The sequence below is a fragment of the Arvicola amphibius genome, chromosome 3, assembly GCF_903992535.2.
Source record: "Arvicola amphibius chromosome 3, mArvAmp1.2, whole genome shotgun sequence".
Lineage (NCBI taxonomy): Eukaryota > Metazoa > Chordata > Mammalia > Rodentia > Cricetidae > Arvicola > Arvicola amphibius.
The window spans coordinates 44,647,623-44,674,832 of NC_052049.1; the positions used below are offsets into that span (position 1 = coordinate 44,647,623).

The window sequence follows — 27,210 nt, forward strand, 5'->3', positions numbered from 1 at the left end:
GACACATCTGATATCCAGGAATGTATTAGGAAGGTGTTCGAGGGTTCACAGGAAGTAGGAAATACTGTTGGGAAAGTGAATGTGATGCTTACCTTCATTTTGGTAAATTTAAGTTATGCCTGATCGAGAGGGAAAATGTCACCATTGATGCCAAGGCCAATGAAAGGCATTTGAGAAGGACGAGATGCTCTGCTTCAATGACACAGTCAAATCCTCGAATCGCCAAAAATAATGACTTGAGAAGGTGCCGAAAATCACTAGAAGGTGTGTTTGCTTAATGCATAGTCTACCAATCTCGTGACTGTGTGTTGTATACTTTTAGTACCAGAAGCAGGCAGAGGGGGAAGGAGTGGCTTACGAGAAGAGAAGACATTCAATATGATTCTCAAGACATGCAGTAACATGTTGGTTTTGGTGTTGTGTACCACAAAACTACCCAGCTGGAGGAGCCATGTGAGGGGCGTCAAAGCCATCAACACATCCATTGGAGATCTGAGTATGTCAGAGAGGGGATATTAGCATAAACACACCCGTTTCATATAATCTAGCTCGATTGTCTCTTCTTGGGCCACAGTGGCATTGTGGATAAAAGCACTTGTCACCCACCAAGACTGATGACCAGAGTTCAAGCTGCAGGACTCAAGATGGAAGGAGAGAATAGACTCCTGCAGGTTGTGCTCTTACCTCCAAACATGCTAGACACACACACACACACACACAGAGAGAGAGAGACACACACACACACACAGAGAGACTTATGAACACACAAACATATAAATAAGTATAAAATTGCCAGTTTTTTCTCATCCACACAGCCCAGCTTCTTTTCAGAGTCTCATCTGTAGCTTTGGTTATCCAGCGGCTATGTAGTGATTCTTCAAGACGATCTGCTGAGATATCAGGCAGTTGATTTTTCATACTTCCACCCATCGTTACCGTACATGCAAAGTCCCGTTGTCAATCATAACACCAGTATTTCCTTACTTCCCTGTTTTGGAGGGTTGTGTGTGTGTGTGTGTTTGTGTGTAATGTAGTGTGTGTGTGTGTGTGGATGTATGGATTTGTGTGTGTGTTTGTGTGTAATGTAATGAGTGTGCATGTGTATGTATGGATTTTGTGTGTGTGTGTGTAATGTGTGTGTATATGTGTGTGTGTGCGTGTGGATGTATGGATTTGTGTGTGCTTGTGTGTGCTTTCCTTGCCGTGCTAGGGATTAAGCCTGAGGTGTTAACACGTTTCTCACGTGCTCTGCTCCTGAGCTACCTACCCAGGCTTAGTTAGTTCTGTTGTTGAGTCCATGCATGTGCTTCCTCTTCTTTCCTTATTAACTTGAGCCTGTTGGCCTCTTTGGAACAGCCAGATTTAGCTTTCTCTTCGTGTGTGTGTGTGTGTGTGTGTGTGTGTGTGTGCATATTTAGTAGATTTTGTTTTCTCATTTATTTCTCGAGCTTTGCTTTCATTTTCAACACTATTTTCCCAACCTTGCTGTAGAACTGATGTCTCTTATAAACCTCCCACCTTCTTCATGCTGGGGGAAGGGACGCACCTAACCCTTACTTGAAAATCGACTGTCAGCCTAAGGAGGCGACAGTGCTTTCTCTTTTCAGAAAGTCGCCAGCGCTAACTTGGGCAGGTAACCTTTCAGAAACCTTGCTTTGTCGGCCCAGCTCCTTTTAGATGTCATTTTACACATGAAAATCAGAGGTCAGGGATGAGTACTTCCTGAGCGGGGAGAGGGCGGTTTCCCCAAGAGAAGCTGTGTAGCGATGGTAGGCGGAGGGTAGCAGCCCTCTCATTCTGAGGGGTAGATCACCCCCAGAGCACGTAGGTTCCAGCTGCAGAGTCATGGCCTGCTTTTCTTTCCGTTGTTGCTAAGGCTTTTCTGGGGAGATGTAAAGGGAGTAAGAGTGAACTCTAAAGAGAAGGGAGCTTGTGCAGAACAACGTTGACAAAGAAGCAGCAACAGGGATTTTCTTGAATGAGAAATGGCCAAAGATGTGTCAAGGGGAGAGTGACCCGGAAGCTCGAGCTCTGATCGTGGGACCATAAAGGCCATGTCCATCCCATTGAAAGTCAGAATGAAGATGGGATTAAATTAAACAGTGTTTAACAACAAAGAGAACTAGAAAGGAGGGCGTGGAACTGTCCACTGACTTCCCTTTCAGTCACGCACCGCCGTGTCTTCTTCACAACCTGCAGTGTGGTTCTGATGAGCATCTGCGTTTGGCTATTTTAGTGAAGAGCTTTACGTTCACATAAAGTACCAACGTTTTGCTTCTTGTCTAATGATACTTGCGGGGCATCATTTCTTAGGACAGCAAAGTCATAACCACCAACGACAGCACGGCAGTGAATGCTATTTATAATTTAAATACGTACAGCCTACGTTTCAATAAGGGCATAAAGAGTCCTTTAAGGATTGACCTTCAAAATACAAATTCATCAAATGAGAGCAAATGTTGAGTGGACCAAGACTGAGTTCCAAAAGTGTCTTTGTCCCAGTGAAACATCAGCATCAGTTTCAAAGCCGTGACTTGCTCACTTCCAGCTGATGAGATGTAAAAGTACACAATATGTTCAAAACATCATCAGATATACTTTTTGTTCCCCCAAACTTTTTGTTGCTTGGTTTTCTCTCCACTGTATCAATTTATTATTATATTAATATATGTTTATTAGCCATGAATTAGAATAAGGCAACTCTCGCTTTTAAGGACATCTTCAAAGTCCATTGCAGAGAAAATAACAGTCTTCAAGCCAAAACCATTTTGGTTAAGGCCAGTCTTTTATGGGAGAAGTTTGGGGAGGGTTCCCGAAAACCTGACTTTATGTATCAGGTTCTATTCTATGTCTGGAACTGACAAAATTTTAGAGAATGTGTTGGGGGCGGGGCTGCTTGATCATCCCGACTGCCCAGAACCGAAATAATCACACAGAAACTGTATTAATTAAAACACTGCTTGGCTCATTAGCTCTAGCTTCTTATTGGCTAACTCTTACACATTAATTTAATCCATTTCTATTAATCTGTGTATCACCATAGGGTCGTGGCCTACCAGCAAAGTTTCAGCACATCTATCTCCAGAGGCGGCTCCATGGCCTGCCTCTCTCTCTCTCTCTCTCTGTCTCTCTCTCTCTCTTTCTTCCTTCTCCCAGCATTCAGTCTAGTTTTCCCCACCTATTTAAGTTCTGCCCTATGAGCAGGCCAAGGCAGTTTCTTTATTCATTAACCAATAAAAGCAACACATAGACAAAGGGACCTCCCACACCAAGAATGTATGTCACAAACACTGAAGGAGGCCCATGTTTAATATGGCCCCTAGAAGGAGATGTTCAGGTCCCTGGGGTTGTAGCTACCATAATAGAAGACAAAGAAAGCATCTAAGAAAGCAAGAAAGGGTTAATAGGCAGGTATGAGAAAAAGAGCAGCAACAACTCAGTTTATTCCTACAAACAACTAGAGATTGCGATAGGACCTCTAATGTGTATGGTAGGCTCGGTGATAACAGAAGTTGCCCCTCAAGGCCTGGAGGAATGAGCTGTGCCTAGCAGAGTTCAGTCAGAACATTGATCTCATGTCAGGGCATCAGCATCTGGAGAGCCCAGAACATCCACATAAAAGGTGAGACAGTGTGGGATGAATAGACTTTGATTTGGCTATGCCTCCCCCAGCCAGCAATGTGTATGCTTTAAAGTAGAGGAGCTGAATTCCACGCACAATGGCAAGTTTGGATCTGTTATCAGAAATGGGACCAGATTTTAATTTTCAGTTAGCAAAAAGTATTTCCAATTTGCACATCTGAGATCCAGAACTATGAGAAATTCAAATTTGTAACATAAGCAATCCCTTGCTATGACAATCATACTTTAGTGATCACATACTAATTAAATTTATCTTAAAAACAAAAGCCCAGGACTCCAATAGAGAAGATGTTAGAAGTGCTTATCAACATGCAGCTCAGACTTTCCCTTAAGCACTTGGCATAGCTTACTTCCTCCCTTCCCCCAGTTCCTGGAAACCTTGAGATTTTGATTTCCTCTTTCTTTCTGGCTCTTCTTCATATCTGAAGGGCACTCTTCCTTTCATGTGCCTTAGCATTCTTGTGGAGGAACACTGCCTTCCCTGGTCTAGTCCCTGGGTATTTCAGGCAGAGGCACAGGTTTCATTATCATTGATGTTCTACTGACTTCAAATCTCAGCCTCTCGTCTACTTCCATGCAGACCTCGGGACTCACAGAGTCAGCGGTCTCCAGGAGGGTTCCTCAGGGATGTCCTACAGTCTCTCAGTCAGTGTCTGCAGTTCATTTTACTATGGCACAGGTGCCTGTCACAAAATGGGTACTCAGCTCTGTATTCTGGATGTAATTGATCACGCACCACAATTGCCTGGACTTGGTTGTTGTTCATCTACAGCAGGACTAGAAAGATCTCAACAATAAGGTGTTAGGGTTTGAATACAATTTGTTTCCATCAAGACTCCCGTGTAGGTGTTGGTCCTTAAGGAGACAGTCATTCCTTCCTTCATTCTTCTCTCATACAATGCATCCCCACAGCAACTTTCCCTCCCTCCACTCCTGCTGGTTCCTCCCCCACCTTCCCTTTCCTCTGGATCCATTGCTTTTCCATTTCCCTTCAGAAAAGAGCAAGCCTCCCAGTGATATCCACTGAACATGATCCAACAAGATGCAATAAGACGAGACACAAATCTTCATACCAGTGCTGGACAAGGCAACGCAGGAGGAGGAAAAAGGCCCCAAGAGCAGACAAAAGAGTCTGAGACGAAAGATAACAGTCTTGAGAGGTGGGGGGTCTCCAAGGAGGGGTTTGGATGATGAGGCAGAGCCCTCGGAAATGACTGCTTTTCCCGTGAGAAATGGCTTAGCTCTTCTTGTTAGGCCTCCATTTCTCTCTCCCACCGGTGCCAGTTTGCCCTTCTGTGTTTTGTCACAAGTTGACTTAGCACAAGACCCTCACCGGATGTAGCAACCCAGTCTTGAACTCCTCTCCTTCGCGGAAATGTCACTCACACCAACTCCTTCACAGTTGACGCACTTCCAGGATTCTGCTATGACGGCTGAGAACCAACAAAGACACAGGGTCAGTGTTCTTAACACCTGCTGCCCTCCCAAGCATCCAGCACAGTGTCTGTCACTTTCCTGCATTACGTGCTTCAGCTGATGTCTTCTGAAGGAGTGAGAGGGAAGGAGAAAAATTACTCTGGAATGCAGAGATAATGAGAGACAGTCTCTAATTCGGAAGCCAACAAGATAATTTATGGAGTGCACCTAATAAGAAATGACTTTAAAACCTAGTAGGTTAAAACAGTTCTCCCTTTTGCTTGTGTTCTGGAGTCAGGAGCTGAGGAAGGGCGGGGTGGCATGGTCCCTGATGGGGTCGCCACCGCCCTTACTGGATGTTATGGAGGAGCCAGACTTTCCACCAGGTGTCTGTGGTTTCTGCCACATGGGAGGCTCAGAGTATCTGCACTCTAGGGTACCTACCTTCCCTAGCACAAGCCCTCCAAGAAAAGCAGATGGAAGCTAATGGAAGCTACATGACCATGGCTGGCAGAACTTTAGAATTTACGTAACAGCCCTTCTGCTGCATTCTGCTGGGGGAAAGGAAATCCTCACAGCCCACCCAGACTTAAGAAGAGGCCTTTCAAAGTGAGGCATGCCAAAGAATTGGACAACATGGACTTTGGTTAGGTTCCTTCAGATTTGTGGGCTTTGGATAGCTGTTGAATTTTAATGGTGGAGAGATTGACTAAACAGGATTCTGGTTGAATAAACATTTATGGTATATGGGGCTGGAGCAGAATCTGAGTCACAAACAATGAATAATCCAGTTGGCAAGAACATACTCTTTGCAGAGGGTGGGCTGGGATACCATGCTGGGAAAACAGCAGGGTCTTGCATGCTAGGCTAATAAGTCAGCGCTTTCTTCTCCTTGGTGTTAGGGACAGAACTCACCCTTGGCTGCACGAGAGAGGTGTTCTCCTGCTAGCATCCCAGCTTAGGGTCTTTCATGCCGGCAGTGAGTATCTCTTGACACACAGAACAGGAGCATGGTCACAAAACTAATTTTAGAACCTAGCCTGGGGGTTCAGCAGAAACTGGACAGGTTAAACAATATGCAATGAACTCATTGATAAGGCTGTTACAGGGATCTTGGAGAAGTTGGGGTCCTGCCTGAGTCAAAGGGGTGGCATTTAATATGAAAAGGAAGGAATGGGAGAATTCTGTGGAAAAAAAAAAACTAGCAAGACTAGGGGCCTCTTTATGGTTGTAGGGGGTGCTTGCTGTCTGTAGGGGGCTCTTGCTGGCTGTAGGGGGTCTTGCAGAAAGCAGGGGGTTCTTGCTGTCTGTAAGGGCTCTTGCTGGATATAGGGGGTGTCTTGCAGACTGCAGGTGGTTCTTGCTGTCTGGAGGGGACTCTTGCTGACTGGTGGGGGCTCTTGACAGCTGGAGAGTCATTTCCTTTCTTAGGGCAGCAAGAAGCAGCTCAGTGATCCCATGGGGATCTGAAGAATCCCTGACATAGGGAGGAAGCTCCTGTTCCTACTTTAGGCATATGATTGAAATAGGGATAATTAATCTTCATTTAAGCAATATACTATGTAAGGTTGTGCTTTATCACTCAGAATCCAACAGTTGGGATATGACATGAAGGAAAATCTGTTTCTAGTTTTTTTGGGGAAGAAACTTGAAAAACCTGTTTTCCTAGTTCCTTTGTCTCTCTTTCCTATCATCTACTTAAAACATATCATATGTTGGACCAATATATGTGCTATCACCATAACTGTAAATTTCTTTATAGTTTTCTAATTAAAACATTTAAGAAAAAAAGAGTATAACAATAACATGCAGAATACTTCCTATTCTCTCTTTTACCTTGTTCAAGATGCTTTGGTTCGGCCTCTTGGTAATCCACTTTTCTGTGGGTCTGAGCTGGCAGAACTATGGAAATCACTCGCTGTTTTTTATTTATGGTCTGCTCCACAGCTTTGAAATTAAGTTGACATCCAGTGTTAGCAGATATTCATTACCTTTCTAAAATGCCATTTAGAAAACTGATTGCTTGGGGGACTAGACGGCAAAGAAGGGGACATTTTCACACTCAGAGGACCAACTCTGTTCATGAAACGGTATAAAGTTCTCCTGGTAGGCTCCACCAGCGAGTGGGGCAGGCCCTCCCTGGCTCCTTTGCATCTTTCTATTTTAAACCAATCGCAATCTTGTTTTGAATTCTATAAAGTATCATGCATGTTGACATCGAGGCATAAATAATGAAGCCCATCTAAAGCAACATTTCTGCTAGGGAAAACAATCTGAGAGGTTTATTTATGCTGGAATTAAAAAAAACCACAACAAATGAGAAGAGAAGAAACGATCCAGAAGGAGTGGGGAAAAGAGAAACAGCCTTGCTTCATAAAGAATATCCCACACATGGATGCCTGTGAGGCTCGGAAATCACTCAGTCCTGGAAGTTGTGAACCAAGACTTCTCCAAAGTGCTTTTCTTTCCCCCAAAGAAGTCATAACAGGAATATATATAGATCTATAATGCCTTTCTGTTGGGGAAATGAAAGTACTTTCAAAACAATCTCATAACACTCTGATGGAGGAAATGATGGCAGGTTTTATATTACCCCTATCACACAGGTGATGGAGGCCCTGATAAATGGAGTTGGTGGCAAAGTCACAAATAGATGCCAGGCTTTCTGATGTACAGCTAGGACTTCAGTAGTTAAATGAAAAATATGTTCCCTGTTTGCTCAGCCCTTCTTCATCCACCAGAAAGAACCTTTGGCGTCAGGATTAACCCCTGCTCATTCCCTCACAGGAAACGGAGATCCCACTCTCAATTTTAAATTTGCAAAACAGTGTCACAAGAATAAGGGCTCAGATCAAAACCAAAAAATTTACTTGGACAGTTAAACGCCGAGATGCACAAAGTAATATGTTGGTTGCCAGAGGCTGGGAGGAGAGGGAGGCGGAGTTGATCTTCAATGAACATAAAGTCTGAGCTATAGAAAATGAGAAATGTCTGGAGAGCCGCTGTATGACACCGTGCCCTTAGTTAACAGAAGCATACCAAACAATTCTTTGTTAAGAGAACTCACGCTATATGGCTGCTTTTGGGGCACAATGAAAGAATTTAATTTGGAGTGTACCCATGCTCCAGACACTGCTACAACTTTGGGGAGCACAGTGGTTCACCAAAATTGGGGATCATTTGTCTCTCTTGAGATCTGATAGCTGTAAGTGATCTGCCCCAAGCCTTCATATTTTCATGGTCTCTAAAGCCATTACCACCTCAACAGCTCCATGGGTTGGTTTTGCTTTGTTTGTTTTTTTCTTAAAAATTTAATATATTAGGAAGACTATGGGCTTGACACAGAATTCGCATTAAATCCTAACCCTAACTTACTGTGCAGCTTTGAGAAAAACTACATAATTTTCCAGCTCAGGTTTCTCTATTTGTAAAACGAAGAACCATACCCTCAAATTGGGGCTATCAAGGAACACAAATGTACACAGAACATTTTAGCTCAGAGTCTGGAATGGAGGTAACGTTCAGTATATATGACCACTCTTTCCCTATATGAGATATTTAGTGAGCTGTTGGGAGTAGCCCTCCTGGAGCTGATGCCTAGGCCTACACCTACCTGCTGGCTGGCACAATGAATCCAGGACCAGTGCTCTATAAAATCTAAATTCTTCTGGTTCTTCCCTGTTAGCCAAATCTTTTGACACTCTTGCATCGTGATGGTTCCCCATGGTGTGAATCTGTCTTCCCAAGATAGAATGCGAACCCCCCACATTTCTCAGTTTCCTTTGCCTCTGGGATGCAGTCATCTGACTTAGTTCTGCTAATCAGATGCACATGCTAGAGAGAGGATTATGTGCAGAGGCAGGAGGGGTGCAGGGGCCCCATTCTGCAGGCACAGATGGTAGAGAGGCAGCATGGTTCTGGAGTCATCAAAAGCAGCTTCTCCATTTTGCCAGCTCTGCTTTGAGGTTCTGGGGCCTGTTTCTGCAAACTCACTCCAGAGCTTTTGATTCCTCCAGAGACCCCAACTTTCCTGATGCTAAGTATGCTACCATTTCATTTTTTCTTCTTACCTGTCATGGGCCCTTGCATGGATTTTATGATGAGCTAAGTGTAAACAAACAAACAAACAAACAACACTGTAATATTCCCATACCTAGGAGGATTTTGCATAAGAACCAGACTTTCTACAGATAGAGGGGATTACAGCCCAACTTCAGTGGCTTCTTGGTTCCCAGCAGGGAGTTCTTACAGCCGTAGGTTCAAGAGGTCCTCAAAGATCCCACCCTATTCTTAACCACCTGCAAGCCAAACTTAGAAGGCTGTTTAAAGAGGCAAATCATGGAAGGAAACTTCCATAAGAGTGGGTTAAACTGGAGTTTATCTTACTGAATAAACAGAAGATTTCCCTTACTAAAAGACTCTGGGTTCTTTGTAACAACCTAGATATGCAGGAAATTGTTTCTTTTTCTTTTCGTTTCTTTCCTTTTTTTCTTTCTTTCTTCTTTTTTGACAGGGTTTCCCTGTATAACATCCCTACCTGTCCTGGAACTAGTTCTGTGGATCAGACTGGCCTCAACTTACAGAGATCCACCTGCCTCTGCCTACCGAGTGCTGAGATTAAAGGTGTGTGCCACCACTGCCTGGCTGTAGGAAAGTCTAATATTGATTGACTTCACAGTTTTGATACACATAAATTTTCAGTAAAGCTGTTTCATGTCACAGGGCAGCAATAATATAAATTCACTCAGCAATTATTTCTTATGAACTGTCAGGTGTTGAGCTGGGGCTTAGCGCACATGCTATGCTGGGTAAGTAAGATCCGCTATCAACTTTCCTTCAAGACTCTCACCACAGAGTAGGAAGACAGACAGACAATTCCAGCATCATGCTAAACTAGGATCTGCTTCTCTCAGGGCTGGGTAAAGTATTTCTTTTGCTGTTGGATTGTTTTCTTACTATTTTAATGTCTAGGAAGAAGGATTCTGTCTCATACCTGATGCACCATTTCCTAATATTTGTATAGAATCAGCACCTGGACCGAGGCCAGCGATTCATCTGTAATTTTAGCATCACAATACACTTTGAATTGCTTATACAGAGCTTATTCACAACTGGAGAGGTAACCAGTGGCCTTGGGTCAGTAAGCCCATATTTCTTAGGACCCCTTATTTATTAGTGCCAGTACTTTAGCTAACAGAAGGAAGTTCCATTGGTGTCTGACAGAATCAGAAGCAAAGCTGGAGAAAAAGAAGGTCTCCAGAAAGAACTGAGGGTGCCACATTTTCTGGGTGGAGCTGGGAAGAGTGAACCCATACTCTTATTCACAGAATACTGTCACCCACATATACTTGTCAAGATTCTAAATCCAAGAATAGCTCACTCCTGCAGTCACAAGGCCATGACTGCCCAAGCAGAAACAGGAAATATCTTAAGGATAGCTTGAGACACTGTTATGTTTTGGGTGCGGTACCACCTCCCCACCAAAGGCTCTTATGTTGGAAGGTTTGGTCTCTAGTGCAATGTTCAGAGGTGGGACTTTGAAGAGGTGATGGGGTCACAGGAAATTATAAATGGTTCAAGCTGCTGGTTTAAAACTTGAATAGAGAGGAGATGGCAAAAGTATGGAAGGTAGAACTTCACCGGGGAAAATGTGCTCTTCTGGTCTCCCCCCTCTTCTCTCTGCTCCCCAGCTTCCCTGAGCTGCAAATTTTGCTTTGCAACACTCTCTTGTACCTATGTTCTTCTGCCTCACCACAAGGACGCAGCAGTGATGCTGGGCAATCATGGACTGAATCCTCTGCAACCTTAGCCAAAATAAACTCTCTTTCTTTATAACTGTTTTTGCTCAGATACTTGTCACAGCAATGAAAACTCACAGTAACACAGATACCCTCACAAAAGAAAGCAGAGTTCCACAGCCCAGTTCCAAAGACATCTACCATGATGCCGCTGCTCCAATGGTTTGCTTCCCATGGCAACTACCATGCACATCCTCCTGGGCAGATGTTGGCTAGGATCATTGATACTGTTTCTTTTATAACTATTCCTGCCCCAAGAAAGGCCTCTTGGTGAGGACAAGACAGGAAAATGCCATTGAAAGGAGGGTATGGGCTACAGAGGGAATTTTGCGTTTGACTTATGTATCTTCAACTAATTTTACACTTAACAGAAAGTTCTAAAATGTACAGAGTTCCTAACATCTCTAACCCTGCTTCCACTAAAGAGATAATTATACCCACCAATATCAAGAATATGAGATTAAATTGTCCCAATATCGTTTACTCAAACTTGTATAGGATTAAAATTTTGCCACTGAGGTCATTTTCTGTTGTTCCTGGTTCTCCCATTTCTCTGTAGCTTCTGAGTTGGTGTGACCGTTCCTCAGACATTTCTTTTCTCCCGTGATCTGGAGACCTTTGAAGTACTTCTCTGTAATGCCCTCCTTTGGGTTAGTCATGTGTTCAGTTCTCATGATGAAGTGAGGCCGTGCATATTTGCTGCGTGTACTAGAGAGATGGTGCTGTCTATCCTAGCAATGGGTCTGGGTGTTTACATGTCTTATGATTAGTGACACTCATTTAATTGGTTAAGTTGGTGTCTGCTGGCTTTCTCCACTGTGACGTCACTACCCTTCCTTTTGTATTGATGACTACCCTGCTACAGAACATTGGGTCTATGTGAATCCTATTGTCCTCAGACTTCTGCCAGAACAGTTTAGTAGATCTTGTTTTTTGAGTCTTGCCACATTATTGCTATTTCCTTTCTATTTCTCTCATTGCTCTTTTCCCCAGTGAAATTTATTGCAATTCTATTCTAAGAAGTTTCTGTTTCTCTAAATACTACTTTTATTTATTTATTTTTTAAGAATACAGGTACTGTGTGCCTTAGGCTTACCTTGAACGTGCTGTATAGTGTCTTAGTTAGGATTTTTATTGCTGCGAAGAGACACCATGACCGTGGCAACTCTTGTAAAGAAAACATTTAATTGAGCTTACAGTTTCAGAGGTTCAGTCCATTATGATCATGATGGGGAGCATGGCACCCACAGGCAGAAGTGACACTGGACCTGAGAGTGCTACGTCTTGCAAGCAACAGGAAATTGACTGATTGTCACACTGATGGAAACTTGAGAAAAAGACCTCAAAGCCCACCTTTACAGTGACACACTTCCTTGAACAAGGTCACACCTCCCATCAGTGCCATTCCCTTTGGGGGCCATTTTCTTTTAAACCACCACACATAGCTAAAGACAACTTTGAAGTACAAATTTTACTGCCACTACATCTGGAGTACTGGGATTACAGGCATATACCATAGGGGTGGGATCAAATGTAGGGTCTCATGCACACTAGGTTAAATACAGTTCTCACAGAACAATATCCCATGCTTCTAGTTACTTTGTGGTTCATTAATTATTTATGACTTTGGACTTATGAATATTTATTTTGTCCTGTGGTTTAAAATCCAACAGCATCATTGTTTGGATCCCAAATTCTCCCAGCCTTGGCCACAAAGATCTCTGTTAGGCTAGTACCTGCCACCTTCCGATGCCATCTTTCTTTGAGCAGTTCTTGAACTTGGATACCAAGAGTTATTCCAGGCTCACCTTTTATTTCCATTACCTCAGCACCCAACACCAATCACTTCCCATTTAGGGAACTCGTTAAATCAAATCACGTCCCAAACCAACTAAGCATCTCTGGGGTGGCACTCAGCATCAGGATTTGGTCAAGGTACCAGGTGACTCTAATGTGTAGTTGTGGTGAAAACCAATGGACGTAAGCATTGTTTTTCTAATTCTCCTATGTCTTTAAAACCTTTGGGGATCTGGTCTGTCTCTGCAGATTTGGATGAGAGACTAGATTCTGCTTCTCTATCATGGTTGTTGGGCAGACTCCGCTCTCTGAAAGCAGAGAGGGCTGGATCGCATAACCTCCAGTTATCTCCAGATCACTTGTGGATCTGCAAAGGCCTTGCAGCTTTGAGAAAGCAGGCGTTTGTTATTCACAGTCGCCATCATTTCTTTTCCAATTAGCTGGTGTGCATGGCAAAGGGGTCTTCTTGCTACACAGTGTAGACACAGTCAAGATTGATCTAAGAAGCGAAAACGGAAAATGGCAGCGTTTGACTCTGAAAGCAAACCACCACAATAAACAAAATAATGTAAGTTTTTTTCCTTGTCTTCTATTGCCTCAACAGGCAGAGGGTCTTGGATACATCTTTTTGAAACATGGAGCGTGATAATAAAGGAGCATTTTCATGCTGAAAGCCTAACAAAACTCCCAGATGTGGCTATTCATCTTGGAAAAGACGGATACAAAAGGTGGGAGTCTGCTGTGGGAAGTAGGTCATGATGTTGGACTTCGTTTGAACACAACCCTCTGGGGACCTTGTCTTTGGCTTTTTTTTCTGTGTTAGCTCAGTTTTCCCAGCTGTTTTTAGCTTGTGCATATTCCAGTCCAGCCACTAAGCTACCCTAAGGTGGTTGGTCTCCAGGAGAGTAACACAAGGTTCAGAAAGACCCAACTGCAGTTAGTCACATTTATCTGGATTCTATGGACCCATGCAGTTTGCCCCTTACCAAAGGTCTTTGATTTTCCAAATGAGGGTCACCTGTAGCATCCCTTCAGCTTTCAGATACCCAATGCATATTTACTGGAGAGTGCTTAGTCCCATGAAGATGCAGAAACTTACATGTTTGGGTGGGGACAAGCATCCCTGTTTCCCTGGTGATCTCTGGCACACATTCTACCTCTAACAGACATGTAAATGCATTAGATAAGATGACAGGCTATTGGTTCACCAACGGTGTGTTTTCATTAGCTAACAGAGCCGGGTTTCCCAACCTTTTCACCTTCTAGGTGAGTGACTCTGATGGCTATAGTACTTGTTGCCTCTCCTCCCAGGCCTTGTCCACCAAGATTTAGAAATCCTTCGACTTGCCTTCTGGAACTTTGTACTGTAACCCTTCCTCCCTTAGAGCCTCAGACACAAAACAAAGGAGACGAGAGGCGGGCTCCCTCACCCCCACCTGCGGATGGTTGCACAGAAACTGTCCCATTTGTGCTGCACTGAGTCGTCAGGTATCTACCAGAGACGCCTCAGCAGCCGCCTTCTGATCAGTGCTCACTCTGTCTCGGTCCTGCACAATCTCGGCCCTGATGGAGGAGGCAAAGCCCAGCATTAACAGCATATATAAAACTAACCCAGCAAAGGTAGATAATCCATCACCTTTCATAAGACAAGCTGATACTTAACAGCTTCAGTGCATTAAGTAGTTAGGAACGTATTAACTGGGTTTTGCAAAGGAAAAAAAAAAAGGTTCATTCCGAGTTTATGATGATCTCATTTTATAGAAAAAAAAAAAGAACAAAAACCGATTTCTGTTTTTATTAAGCCCTCAACCTAATGCTGGGAAGAAAGGCCCCAGTTCTGGGAATCGATGAAGCAAGTGGGTGATGCCATGTGCCCGGACATCCTTCATCCGCCAGTCAGACGACATTCTCACCCGGCCCTGCCCGCGCAACAGGGACAGGCAGAGACCATACAGGTGCAGAGGCCACGGCTTCATCGCTGAGGACATACATCTGGCATGCTGGCTGCTCTGCCCCTCTTCTCCTGTGGTTGCTCTGGTTCTTCACCTGAAGACGCGTTACTGCCTCATGGGAGTCATAACTATGTCTTCAGTTTTTCTCCCCTGACTTATACCCGCAATGAAAATGCAGAGGTGGGGGTGGGGGGTGGGGGGTGGGGCCCGGGCTTTCCCTCTCGGGCCTCCAAGTCTCCAATATCACGGACATTTTGAAGCATTCTCTTGGAGGAGACACTTGTGGGTAAACAGGGGAAGGGATTTAGATGTTCCTAAGAAAGGAAAGTTGATTTGCAGGATTTAGACGTGTAAACCGACTTGGGGCCGGTGGTTTAGCCATATCCCGGGATGTACCCATGTGTTTACTTGGGGTAATTTCAGGGACCTGTTCTTTCTGACCATCGTCTGTTTCTGCTCATGCTTTGAGTTTGCCCTGTTCTGCTCTGGAAACTCTTAGTCTAAGCTACAGTCATCGTTTCTCCCAGGCAGACACTGTCAGTGTCCTGACCAAGCTTGCTTTGAAACTGGAAGTTTGACAACACGGTGTGAACGCCACTTAGTAAATCACAGCTGACTGGCTTATTATCAGAAAAAAAATAATAAAAATTTCAGGCTGCATTGTTTACCAAAAAGGCATTAAATCGTGAACTCTCATTTGCACTTGTGTGTATGTATGTGCGCCGTGATTTGCAATGTAAAAAAATGTATTTATTTAGGATCAGGGTTTGAAATATTTAATAAATACTATTTTTGACTTTGACTAGCACAGGTTAGAAGCGTGAATACTGTTTGATTTTGAATCTTGGCTCTAACAGTTGCTAGTTGAGTGACGTTAGGCAAACTGCTTAACTTCTCTGCTTTAGATGTCAGTATTTCACATTTGTGAAAGAAGATCAAAAAAAATTGCAGCTACCTTACTGGATCAACATGAGGATTAAGTGTAATAGCATTTGTACAGTGCTTTTAAACCTTGCCTGGCACAGTGACTTATGAATGTTTGTGGGTTAAAAAAAAGTAACCAAAGGGATTTTTTTTTTGCATAATAAACCAAGGCAACAGGTATTCCTTTTCTATGGCTATTTATAGTCTAGTATGCACATATGTGTATTTTTGATTAAAATACTGTCTGTTGTGAGTGGCATTTTCCCAAGCAGATCTCAGGGTACCAACCACAGTGCTACTGCTCACTTGCTGTGTGACTTTTGACCAGCTCTTTGTCTTTGTCCCTAAAGTGTTACCAACAGAATCTGTCCCATCCGATGTCTGCCAGGACTCCAAGGTCATTCCCTGAAGAAGCTCTGGCTCTATGAACCTCTGTCTTTGCTGTTAGGATTCAAATCATGTCCTTGCTGCACCCTTTCCCGAACGGAGAGGCAATCCCGCCTGTTCTTTGATGTGAATGGCTTGCTTAAATCTGTATTTCAGTCCCCTGAGCTGAATCAACCACATAGGGGCTCAGATAAAGGCCGGTACTCTAAGGAGGGAAGTCATTGTGAGGCCCAGGAGGTGGATTCAGACCGCCCCACTGCGCGCTCTTCAGCCTCTCCATCACCACTTAGCTAAGTCTCTTGAATGTCCTTTTACCTCAGCAGGCTTTCCCATCCCCTTGGATCATTCCGACGTGTCACAATGCCACTCTGACAGCTGTCTGCAGCCAGAGGGTCACATCCTACTGCTTTCCCCTTCAGAGACAGTACCAAAGTGTTAAGGACAAAAGCGCCTGCCCAGACTAGATAGCTAGCCCCCCCCCTTTTTTTCATTATCACTTGTAAATACTTCGGGTAGCATAAAAGGGCTCATTAGCCAACGGGGCTTCCAACTCTAGTCCCTTTCTTAAGGACCCTTGGCAAACCTGTTGTGACAGAAATGTAAAATTCTGGAGGACTCCAGGGCTTGAAGATCTGCCATGGCTTCGCTGTAATTCTCCCCCTCTTCTCCCACGGCACACTATAGCACTTACCAGAGCTTTTAAACATGAATAATGGGGTGATATTATGCAGTATCAATCTCTCCCCCGACCACAAGCTCCTCAAGGGCAGGGGACCTGCCGTATTCATCTTTGTATCCCCTGCAACCAACCGGCACACATCTCAATCAACGTCTGCAGAATGGGAGCTGGCTGAATTTATACCCCAGGTCACAGTGTGGAGCTCAGACGGCTCCAGAGCTGAAGGCAAGTAAGAATCATTTATTAGTTACTGCCTAACTCCGCACTGGCTTCCCAGGAATTCACGACCCTGCAAAGGTTAAGGCGATTGTGTTGGTGCCTTTGGTGGAAGATCTTTCTCCTTGTTCTTAGAGAACAGGTTCGGCGTATCGTGGTTTTGTCATCCAGGGCTAGAGAAACCCGGTCAGAAGGAATGTGTCTTTACCCAGCGGCAGAACCGCAGACAGCTGCCAGGGCTGGTTCTTACCGAGCTCGGTCCTATAGGCAAGGCATCAGCTGTTTTCTTCCTCTGCTACAGGCGCATGTCTTTGACTTAACTTTAGTTTCTAAGCAGAAATACAGAAAAATCATCTTTGGAGACCTTGGCTTGTGCTCAAGCCACGCACTTTGCTGACTATTTTGCTCTAGTCTCATTGCCAGACAACAGCGGCGTCGATGTTTCCCTTTACAACTGAGGAAACTGAGGCGCAAGAAGTTTAACCAGAAAGGAGGGTGGAGATCAGCCCCATCCGGATGCCCACGCTTCATCATATACTTCACTCTTTGCACACTGGTGGGAGTGTGAGCGCGCGCGTGACAGGCCGTGCGCTTCCGTTTCTTCACGAAGCCTCCTCCTGCTTAGTTTTCCCTGATTCCACTTTTTGGAGACAAAGTCCAGTTCTCCAAGATTTGACCTCACTAGGCCATCTCTCTCGCGCGTCCCAAGGACGGACAGCCACTCCTCCGCCCACTTCAAAGTCCCAGCCCAGGTTGAACCTGAGGGCTCTGTGCCCGTCCCACTGGGTCCGCGCCGTGGGGCTCCCCCGCGTACCCAGAGCCCCAGCGGGATCCGGTGGCCAGCGCCAGGCCCCACCTCCCCTACCTGACGCCCGCGCGGCCAGCGGCTCCGTAGCCTCCGCCCACCGGCGCGCCTGCGCTGCCATTGGCTCCGCGGGCTGCCCGTCTCCTCCGCTCCGTCCCGGAGGCAGGTTTAGCCGGAGAAGCCGCAGTCCCGGCGGCTCGGGCGCAGCGCGGAGCGCCGACCGCGGCGGGCATGGCCCTGCGCGCGGGACTCCCTGGCAGCAGCCGAGCCACGGTGGACGTGAACTTGGCCACGCGCTCCTGCGGCCCGGCCTCGGTCATGTAGTCGCCGGCGGCGCTCCCCGCAGCAAGGGAGCCTCAGCGCGATCCAGACGCAGCCGAGCAGCCGGGGCTTCCCAGAGAGGCGCCAAGCGTCCCGCCACCCATCGGGCGGCACTTTGGGCCGGAGAGGGACATGGGGGAGAAAGTTTCCGAGGCGCCTGAGCCGGTGCCCCGTGGTTGCAGCGGCCACGGCACCCGAACCCTAGTCCCTCCGGCGGCAGCCGCGTCCTCGGAGGGCGCTTCCTCGGCGGAGTCGTCCTCGGGCTCAGAAACTCTGTCGGAGGAAGGGGAGCCCGGCCGCTTCTCCTGCAGGTCTCAGCCGCCGCGGCCGCCGGGCGGCGCCCTGGGAACCCGGCTGCCCGCCGCGTGGGCTCCCGCGCGCGTGGCACTGGATCGTGGAGTTCCTGCCCTGCCGCTGCCGCCCCCCGGAGGAGCGGTACTGCCGGTACCCCGGGTCAGCAGTGCATCCCAGGAGGAGCAGGACGAGGAGGTGGGCCCTGCCTGTCCACATCCGGAACCCTCTAGATCCCCCTTGCAGGGACACCTCAGACCCCGTTGCACGCGCGCCTGTGTCTTGGAGAGGGGAGGGAACTAAAGGCAATCAGCTAACCATCCTGGGATAGTGACAGGGACCTTGACTTCATATGGTTGTCCCCGAGCGCTTTTCTACATGGGCTACCCGACGGTGGTGTGCTTTGGAAATGTCACAGAGCCAATCCCTTCGTATCTGCATCTGCTTGGGCTGCCAACGTCAGGATGTGATCTGAAAGCTTGGCTTGTCCCTGCAACTCAGATCCGATTTCTAGAAGTGGGAGTCGCTAACTACTGAAGTGTTGGGTGGAGCGGGAGACCCGGAGCTTAGGACGCGGGTGGCAGTGACGGCTACGGGTTGCACTTTTGGGGTGTCAGAGACTAGGGTGTCCTGGGGTCGCCTGTGGATGGTTTTGGTGGTTCATTTCACCTTCCGTCCTCGTGCAGAGGAAGCCCAACGTTAAAGCCAGCCCACACGCCTGAGCGCCTACAGCTCCCATTCGAGCTCAAGTGTTTAAAGGAGGGCTGTCACCATACCGGGTATCCTACCTTCTTCAGAGGACTTTGTCCAACCTCATTTCCTGGAAGGCTGTGCATCCAAAACTCTGGTTCGCTTCTTGACACACTGAGTTTCATGATCCCCTAGGTTGCTGTATCTGGCTTGCTTTTTCCCAGTCCTTCATGTTTTGGAAGACAGAGAAGGAAGATTCTCCAAGTCTTTAAGATTGTTTGCTCTGGATGTTTTCTTTGGGAGAAATCATCTTGATCAGACAGAGCCATAAATAAAACATAACCCTAGCATAGTCTCCTTGTAAAATTAATTCGGCAGTGCCAGGCTGGTATTTTCCCGTCTCTGTTGGGGTTATCACTAGGAAACAATTGCCTTTATCCCTAGAAGAAGTAAACAGAACCCAGGGTCCTGGTACTAGCCCCCTGGGTGCCGAGCCTGGAAACAGGGGCTGGATCTGGCACAAGGCTAGCAGAGGCAAGTCTCAGCCTGGCAAAGATGGAAGGAGCCTTGACTAGTGGTTGGCCAAGTCTCTGGTGGTAGCCATGACTCGTTCCCGGATGCCTGTGGGACTGCCCGGATCTCAGGCAGGTGTCTCCATGGAGACCTGCTTTCTAGGAGTCTTTTGCTCCTCAATTGTGAGACCTGGCTGCATTTCATTCCTTACGCGTTCAGTTCTGTAGTCAAAAGTGGAGAATTTCAAGGTAAAGTTCACGCTGGCGCGAATGCCGTTTCTGATCTGGAATTCTGAATAGCTCTAAATTCCAGATTGAGTTTAGTCATTCCAGGAGTGTGTCGAGTGACACGCCCACCCTAGATGCTGGCAGAGAGCAGTGCTTCCTCCTGGGCACATCTCCCTTTGATGTAGCATGTTGACTCTGGGTAACTGGCTATCTTAACCTAATGATTCTGTTTAGCCGACATGGTATACATGAGGTCTTGAAACTGTGGGGACGGGGGTGGGTACTTCTCATTTTTGATCCCGATTGCATAATTGATTTATCGCCTCCCCTCAGGGTGACAGTGTTTTATTTCCTCCGAAGAGGACATAATGGTATCGAAGCAGTGAAGATTGGTGGAGTGAGACTTATTTTGCGCTTCAGAGTAGGATGGCTGAGTGATTTTGATCACTGTTTGCGGAAGTTCAGAACTGGATATGAACAGACGCTGCTGCAGTTCGGGGGCACGACTTAGCCCGACAGGGGGTGATGGGGTGAAATCTTGACTTGCCCTGAGGATTTTGAAACAAAACCAAAGTCGGGTGGCTCCTACACTTGAGCAGTAGGAGAAGTGTTAAAAGTTGATGAGGGGCCGATGTGGTACACGGGGTGAAACTGTGGAATTGGGCCTTTTGTGGAATTGTGGCTTTGGGACATTAATAAAAACTCTTTTTTTTTCCATTTCCTTAGGAAAAAAAAAAACCCACACATTTTATATTACTGTTGTAGAAGGTTGAGGAATGCTGGGCTAAAACCACCTCATTTCATGGAAATACCTGGGTTTGACTTATTTCTGGTTCTGTCACCTTGAGGAAGTATTTGCTTGTGGACCATTCGACTTCTGTCAGCCTCAGTTTTCTCACCTCTTAAACGGGAGCAATATTAATCCACTCTTGAGACATTTTATACACACCTGTACCCATCATCTGACGTAATCTCAGCATAGTAAACTGTTACTGAGTGCCAAGTAAAATATCAGTGAATATTAACTTTTAAGTTTATTGCTCATAAAATTTTGTGAAATTGAACTTCAGAGTTTGGGTTGATTTGTTACTCCATTAGTGCATAGTTTATGTACGATCTACTTTGAGAGAATCTGAGGGTCCCCCCCCCCGTTTTGAAAAGATTTATTATTTTTAAATGATGTGCATGCAGTGTGTGCACGTGTGTGCAAGCGCTGCTGAGGTCCAGAGGAGGGCATTGCATGTTAGATTCCCTGGAGTTGGAGTTGCAAGCAGTTGTAAGCCACCCCGATATGCTAGAAACTGACCACTGACCCTCTGCAAGAGCAGTCCTTGCTTTTAATTGCTGAGCCATTCCTCCAGCTCTCGGCTCACTCCCCTTTACGGATATGGGGGGATTCTCTCTGTTTATTTCAGGATGTGTTGTGACAAGGCGCCTGGGTCTAGTGTTAGTTATACCGTAGCAAGGCCCATGCTATAAAACATCAGAAGGCTTAAGAGCAACTCATAGGATGGTAAGGAATTCATTTCACTTTAAAAATTGCTGTGTAACTTGGGAGATTCATTTTTTTTTACAAAGAAATTTTAAAAATACCAACTCACTCTACTTGCTTTTAAAATGTGAGGAAATTCTGGTTCCTAGGATATTCCGACAGTGCTATTGTTTCTGACAACCCTGTTAATGCTGTTTTGAATATATCTAGCAAGGGTCACAATGCTCCATCTGTGTCACAGGCTAGCCCACTGCTAAGACGTGTGCACAGAACAAGTCTCACATGCTTCCGTCAGACTTCGGTGTCTTAAAAACTAGTTGAATATTGGCATTGATAGATACCCAAAATTGTAATTTGCTCTTATCATCCTGTGCTGTGGAGAGAAAATCTACAGTCTCACATGCACTGGGCAAGCACTTAACCACTGAGCTACCAACACAGCTGCTTTTATACTTAATATTAAACACACAAGAGTCAGAGCAGATGGGTTTTTTGTTAAAAACAAAAACAGCAAACAAACTCAGTATCAGCCTTATATCCTGCAAGTCTGTGAATGTGGGGTTCTCTATGTTGAGGGCTTGCACTCTGCATTTCTGATAGACAATCTGGGTTGGAGGATTGACCCCCCCCCATTTATGCAATTTGCCCTAAAACAGTGGTTTTCAACCTGTAGGTCAAATAACCCTTTCACAGGGGTCACCCAAGACCATCTGCATATCAGATACTTACAATATGATTCATAACAGTAAGAAAAATTACAGCTATGAAGTAGCAGCAAAAATAATTTTATGGTTGGGGTCACCACAACGTGAGGAACTGTATCAAAGGGTCTCAGCATTGGGAACGTTAAGAACTCCTATGAGGAGTGGACAGGGGATGGGAAAGGGGAAGGGGGAGAAGGGGAGGGAAGTGCAACTGGGGTTGGTATGTAAAATGACAAATAAATATTTTTAATAAAAAAGCTGAAAAAAGAAAAAGAAACACGGCGTACGCGCGCGCACACACACACACACACACACACACACAGGATTGGGGATTTAGCTTAGTGGTAGAGTGCTTACCCAGGCACAGGCCCTGGGTTCCGTCCTCAGCTGGGGTGTGGGAAGGAGAAGGACCACAGGCCTCTAAGGCATTTTACCTTGTATTTCCCCCAAAGCACCTCATGATCCCAATGAGGTACCGGTTGGTAGCTGTTTTGGGGAACTCACTGTGAACAGGAATTTTACCCTGGATGCCTAGCACCTGCCTCTAATAAATGAGTGGGAACTTGGTAACCATATGTTGAATGACGCCTCTGAAACTAGTGGTCTGTTTGACTGAAGGGTGGCTGACCACGTGTCTGTTTGTCTGTTGTGAATGTGGATGCACCAGTCTCGTGGCCCCTCTCCCATTAAAACAAGCAAACAAACTAGCAAGCAAACAGACCCTTATGGCTCAAAGGAGTGGTATTAAGTATTAGGGCATTTTAAAAAATGTGAACAAAGTCAAATCAGGTATACCTGCTTTTCAGGCTGTGTATTAGAACCGGAAGCTTCCAGAGTCACCTGGAATGGCCAGAGGGGGCTTTGTAGTTGAAGGGCTTCTCAGCTTACTGCATGCCAGCTGTTTGTATTCTGCTGCACCAAGGGACATATTTTATTGACAGAAGTTGAGAAAATGTCCCTTATTAACTATAGGCACAGTTGGGAAGTGGTTCTAAACTGTTCTATTAAATGGTATCTGAATGGGAGGATGGCCTTAAACACCATTTGGAGAGTGTGTGTGTGTTTTGGGGTTCCCCACATGACAGTCATATAATAGATAGGTTTGGGATTTTTAATTGGTTATGAGAATAAATAACAAAAAGAAACCATGAGTTCAGTCATGCTTTTCCATAGACTTTATATTTTATTAATCACAGAAGCTAAATAATTTGAAAAGGGAAGTTCATGAATCTTGGCATATTTATTATTTAGTCTGCTTTTTGACTGGATTCTTCAGTGCGAGCCATGAGATTAAAACAGCAGTCAGCCTACCAATATATATGTAATCCCGCCCTGAGACGTTATCCTGGGCAGAGCTGGGTTTAACATCACGGGGCTTCTCCTGCCCTGAGGGGGTAGACATAAACATACGGTTATTAATTAACTGGTGACAAAGGTGACAACCGAGGCAGCCGGCTGTGAGGGAGTATGCGATCAGATTCCAGAAATCCATGAACTGAAACCTGGAAGATGAGCTGATGTTAGATGGAGGAGAAGAAGAAGGGAAAGAGCAGAAATGAGCCGTCACTGAGGGCAGCAGAGCTAAGCAGCTCCTCCAGGGACTGTGGGCTTCTTGCTTGGCATGGAGCGAAGGAGAGTATGGAGCAGGTGACTGAGAGGTAAGGCACATCTGAGTCAGACAGGGCCCTGTGGACTTCAAACTAAGGAGGGGGGGCACTGGGAGCCCCTGGAGGATTTGAAGCAAAGTGTGGCCTGATGAGATTTGTAGCCAAAGGAAGTTGGGCATCTCAAAGCCTGTGTTGAGAAGTGAAGAAACAGCCGGTCTACATGTTCCTGAGGTGGAACTGAGAATCCCAGAAAGTGGCCCCGTAATCATGAGTGTGTGGATAAGATGGGGAGGGGAAGAGGGAGATGGGGAGGGAGGATGGGGAGAGGAAGAGAGGAGTTAGGGAGGGGAAGAAAGGAGATGGGGAGGGGAAGAGGGAAGATGGGAAAGGGAAGATGTGGAGGGGAAGAGGGGAGTTGAGGAGAAGAGGGAGGAGATAGTTCAGGGGCTCCAGGTAAATAGATATGAAAGACAGCTGGCAAAGAATTTGGATCTATTCCAGAGAACATGGTGCGACTGTTCTGTGTTTTATAGTGTTTTGGGAGGAAGGCTTTTGGAGGAGAGCCTTCCCTTACAAGTGCTAATTTCCAAAGTAAGTGTAGAAACAGATTTACCTGAGGAGAACCTGGTGGGGGGGCTGTGGGTTGTGAGATTGTGCCCACTGTGGGTAGGAACCATGGTGTTAGCTAGCAAGCCAACATATGCACCAGAGTCTGGCTTGTTGGGATGACTTTTCCTATTGAGGGAAGGCCCAGCCTTTTCCTTTGTCATGTCTGGTAATCCAGACCATAACAGATATTCACACCTTGCTAATATCTTCAAGCAGGTGGGAGTCTATTTGAGGACTCAGAGTTAGTGGGTACAGAGTGTGAGTTTGGGGGGTTTTGTTTCGTTTAATTTGTTCTTGTGTTTTAGTTTGGCCTTCTGAGGGAGGGTATGGCCGTGGGGGTACAGATATGAATGACTGTGGCAAATAACAGGAAGGGTCCATAGTCATGTGGCCCGGACTAGGAGAGAGCTGAGCAGAGGTGACAGTATGTTCTCAGGAAAGAAGATTGTGTTTTTAGATAAAAGGCGCCCCCTGTCACTTCTCATCATGCTCGTGAGGTCTGTGGCTTTGCTTGGAAAGGCCTTGTGCACATTTCATCCCTTCAGAACAAGCAGCCAGTGTTTCAAGCTCTGATCCTCGTCCAGTCACTTAGAAAAGACAACTTCATCTAGGTTTCTTAGTCCTGAGTCCATTTACCTCTTGCTGAGGGTCACTGAGAGGATGACATGCCTTTTGTTCCCCTCCAGCATGATGTATGACGTTTGCTTTATTCCTGAGAACAGGGAAGGCTGATTTATGAAGAACGTTGGTGCCATCACTGCCATAGAAAGGGATGAGCACCGACCCAAAGTTGCTCCCTGGATGGGCTATGCTTTGAGGACGCTTTGACGGTAGCCTAGCAGACTCTCTCCTTTCTGCGTAGGTAAATATGAGACATGTACCGCCACTAATTTCATGGGTAGAACATTTTTATGAAATCGTATCAGCAAGCTTTATGGCTCATGATTGGTTAGCCCTTCTGTGGAGACGCCGCCTTTTTTCCATGGGGAACTTGTTCTTGGTGATCAATTATCAATCAATATCCAGAAGGACACTATGAATATATGTAAATTACCCTGTCACTAGACAGAGGCGTGTGTGGTGGGGCAGGAAAGATGACTGGAACTTCATCCAAGCTTCCAAGTGAAGGTTCATGAGTGGAGAAGGGCGTAAAATGGAGGTTGCCTGATGTTTTGAAGGTCATATCCAGTTCACCTAAGTACTGGGGTGAAGAGGTGAGAAACCACCCCCGACTTCCCAGAGGCGAAATCTGGACAATCAGTGGAATTTTGGAGAATTCAAGGACTCATCTATGCAAAGTTATCCAACAAAATAATCCTCCCCCTCTCCCTTTGAGACAGTATACACACTAGAGCCTGCGGTAACCCAGGAGCTGTTGGTTCTGTCTCAATACTGCTGGATTGGCTAGTGGTGCTCTTCTCCCCTCTGGTGACTGGGCTTCTGCCCTTGGGCTTCTTAAGGTTGGCACCTGCACAGCTTTGTATCATTGGCTTCAAAGGTTTCTGCTGTCTTCTGCTTGCCCCACTGTTTATCCCTGGCTTCATATTGCTAGTGTTACTTTAGGTTGAAGCCTGGTGTGAAACACAGGATTGAGCAGGAGACCGCTGACCCTGTAGCTCTGGGCATATGTTTGTCTTCCCGTATTTGTGCTCCTTCACCTGTCCCAGAATTCCTGAGGAGGACCGCACAGTAGTTACCTGGCTCCAGGGTCAGGAGAATGTAGCAGAATGTAGGTTCAGGATTGTGGTCAGCAGTCTCTACAGGGTGTGGCCTCCTGTGGTGGAAGGGTATAGAACCTGCCAGAAGCCCCCTGGAATTTCTGGGGCTTCTCTCACTGCAGAATATTCTTGCTTATTTAATGAACTGTGTTTCTAACTAGACATGTGTCTGAGATAGCTTAGGAATGTGTATTCCAGGCCCATAGTCTTTTGCTAACCCATCAGTTCCCTGCTCAGACACAGTCGATATAATTTTGGTTATGGCGCTCACTTTCACTGAACCTTTCAGCCCAAATGCTTTGTGATGATATCGGGGGTTGCAGGGAGAAGGTGGGCGTGTCGGAAGGAAAATAGAGATGCGGGCACATTTGGCTCCTTTTCCTTACTGATTTCATAGGCTGTCATGTGGAAAATGAAATTTTAACTCTAACATTCGGAACTTGATCATTTAACACCTTTCTGCACAGAGCAACCTCCCAAGTGAGCCCAATTTGATCTGGGTGGATGAGCATGAATTAAAACTTAACTCCCGTCAGGTGTGGATCGTTGCACTTTCGCCTTAGAACTCAGTTTCCTTTTTTTTAATCTGCCGGGGAAGTCAAGTATGGTGTTCTTTCCTGGGTGGTGATTTCGTGTGTTTCTTTGTTTGTCTGAAGATACCGTTACATCTTGGCCTTTGGGTCACTTGCCGATCCGGGCATTTCTGTACACGGGGATAGCTAGGCAATTCAGGAAGGGCCTCCGTGCCGCAACAAGGGTAGGGAAAGAAAGTCGAGTTGGAATTAGCATTGCCAATCTTGTGTTGCTCTGTTCTTGAGACTTAGATTCTGAGAAGCCATACTTCTAAAACTGGAGTCATGTGATGATGGCAGCCGGACCCCACTCACTGTGACGTGGTATGCAGACGTAGTCAAAGCCATTCTGTGCATGAAGGTTGGGCCTCAAATATCGCGAGTTCTTGTGGATCTGTTGGTTCCATGGAGACACACGCCACATTGACTCAGTGGATCTGCCTTTTTACCCAGGCTGCGTTAAGGCCACTGGCTTCATTGAAATCATCTGAGCCCTCGCCCAGGTTTTAGGTTTTAAGAAGACCTCTGGGGCTTCTCACAGGAGTTTCTGCAGAGCGCTCCACAGCCCCGGACGCTAGTCTTGAGAAAGGAGTGCAGGAAGGTCGACTTTTAGGAAGACGTTGCTGGCCTCAAATGAGCCAAGTTACGTGGTCGAAAAACCCAAGGATACATGGACCTTCACGTCCTCATGGCCTTTATCAGAACAGTAAGTTGATGTACCTCATTAAGTTAGAGAAGGAAAAATACCACACGCCGGTGAATGAGAGTTACTGGTTATGTATCAGAAGCCCGTCTTATTGTACTAACTAAGCTACAGTACCTTGAATTATTTATCTACTGTTTGAAAAAA

General features: G+C 46.0%; 1 protein-coding gene across 1 annotated transcript in view; it reads left to right on the top strand.

The window, feature by feature from the left end:
- Window positions 1-17,953: 17,953 nt before the first annotated feature.
- The window catches only part of LOC119809212 (microtubule-associated serine/threonine-protein kinase 4-like), a 193,283-nt gene continuing 184,026 nt past the window's right edge, over window positions 17,954-27,210 (top strand). The window contains exon 1 of the mRNA XM_042054681.1: window positions 17,954-18,426. Coding sequence (XP_041910615.1) covers window positions 18,070-18,426 — 357 coding nt within the window. The 5' untranslated portion in view covers window positions 17,954-18,069. The remainder of the gene's footprint in view (window positions 18,427-27,210) is intronic.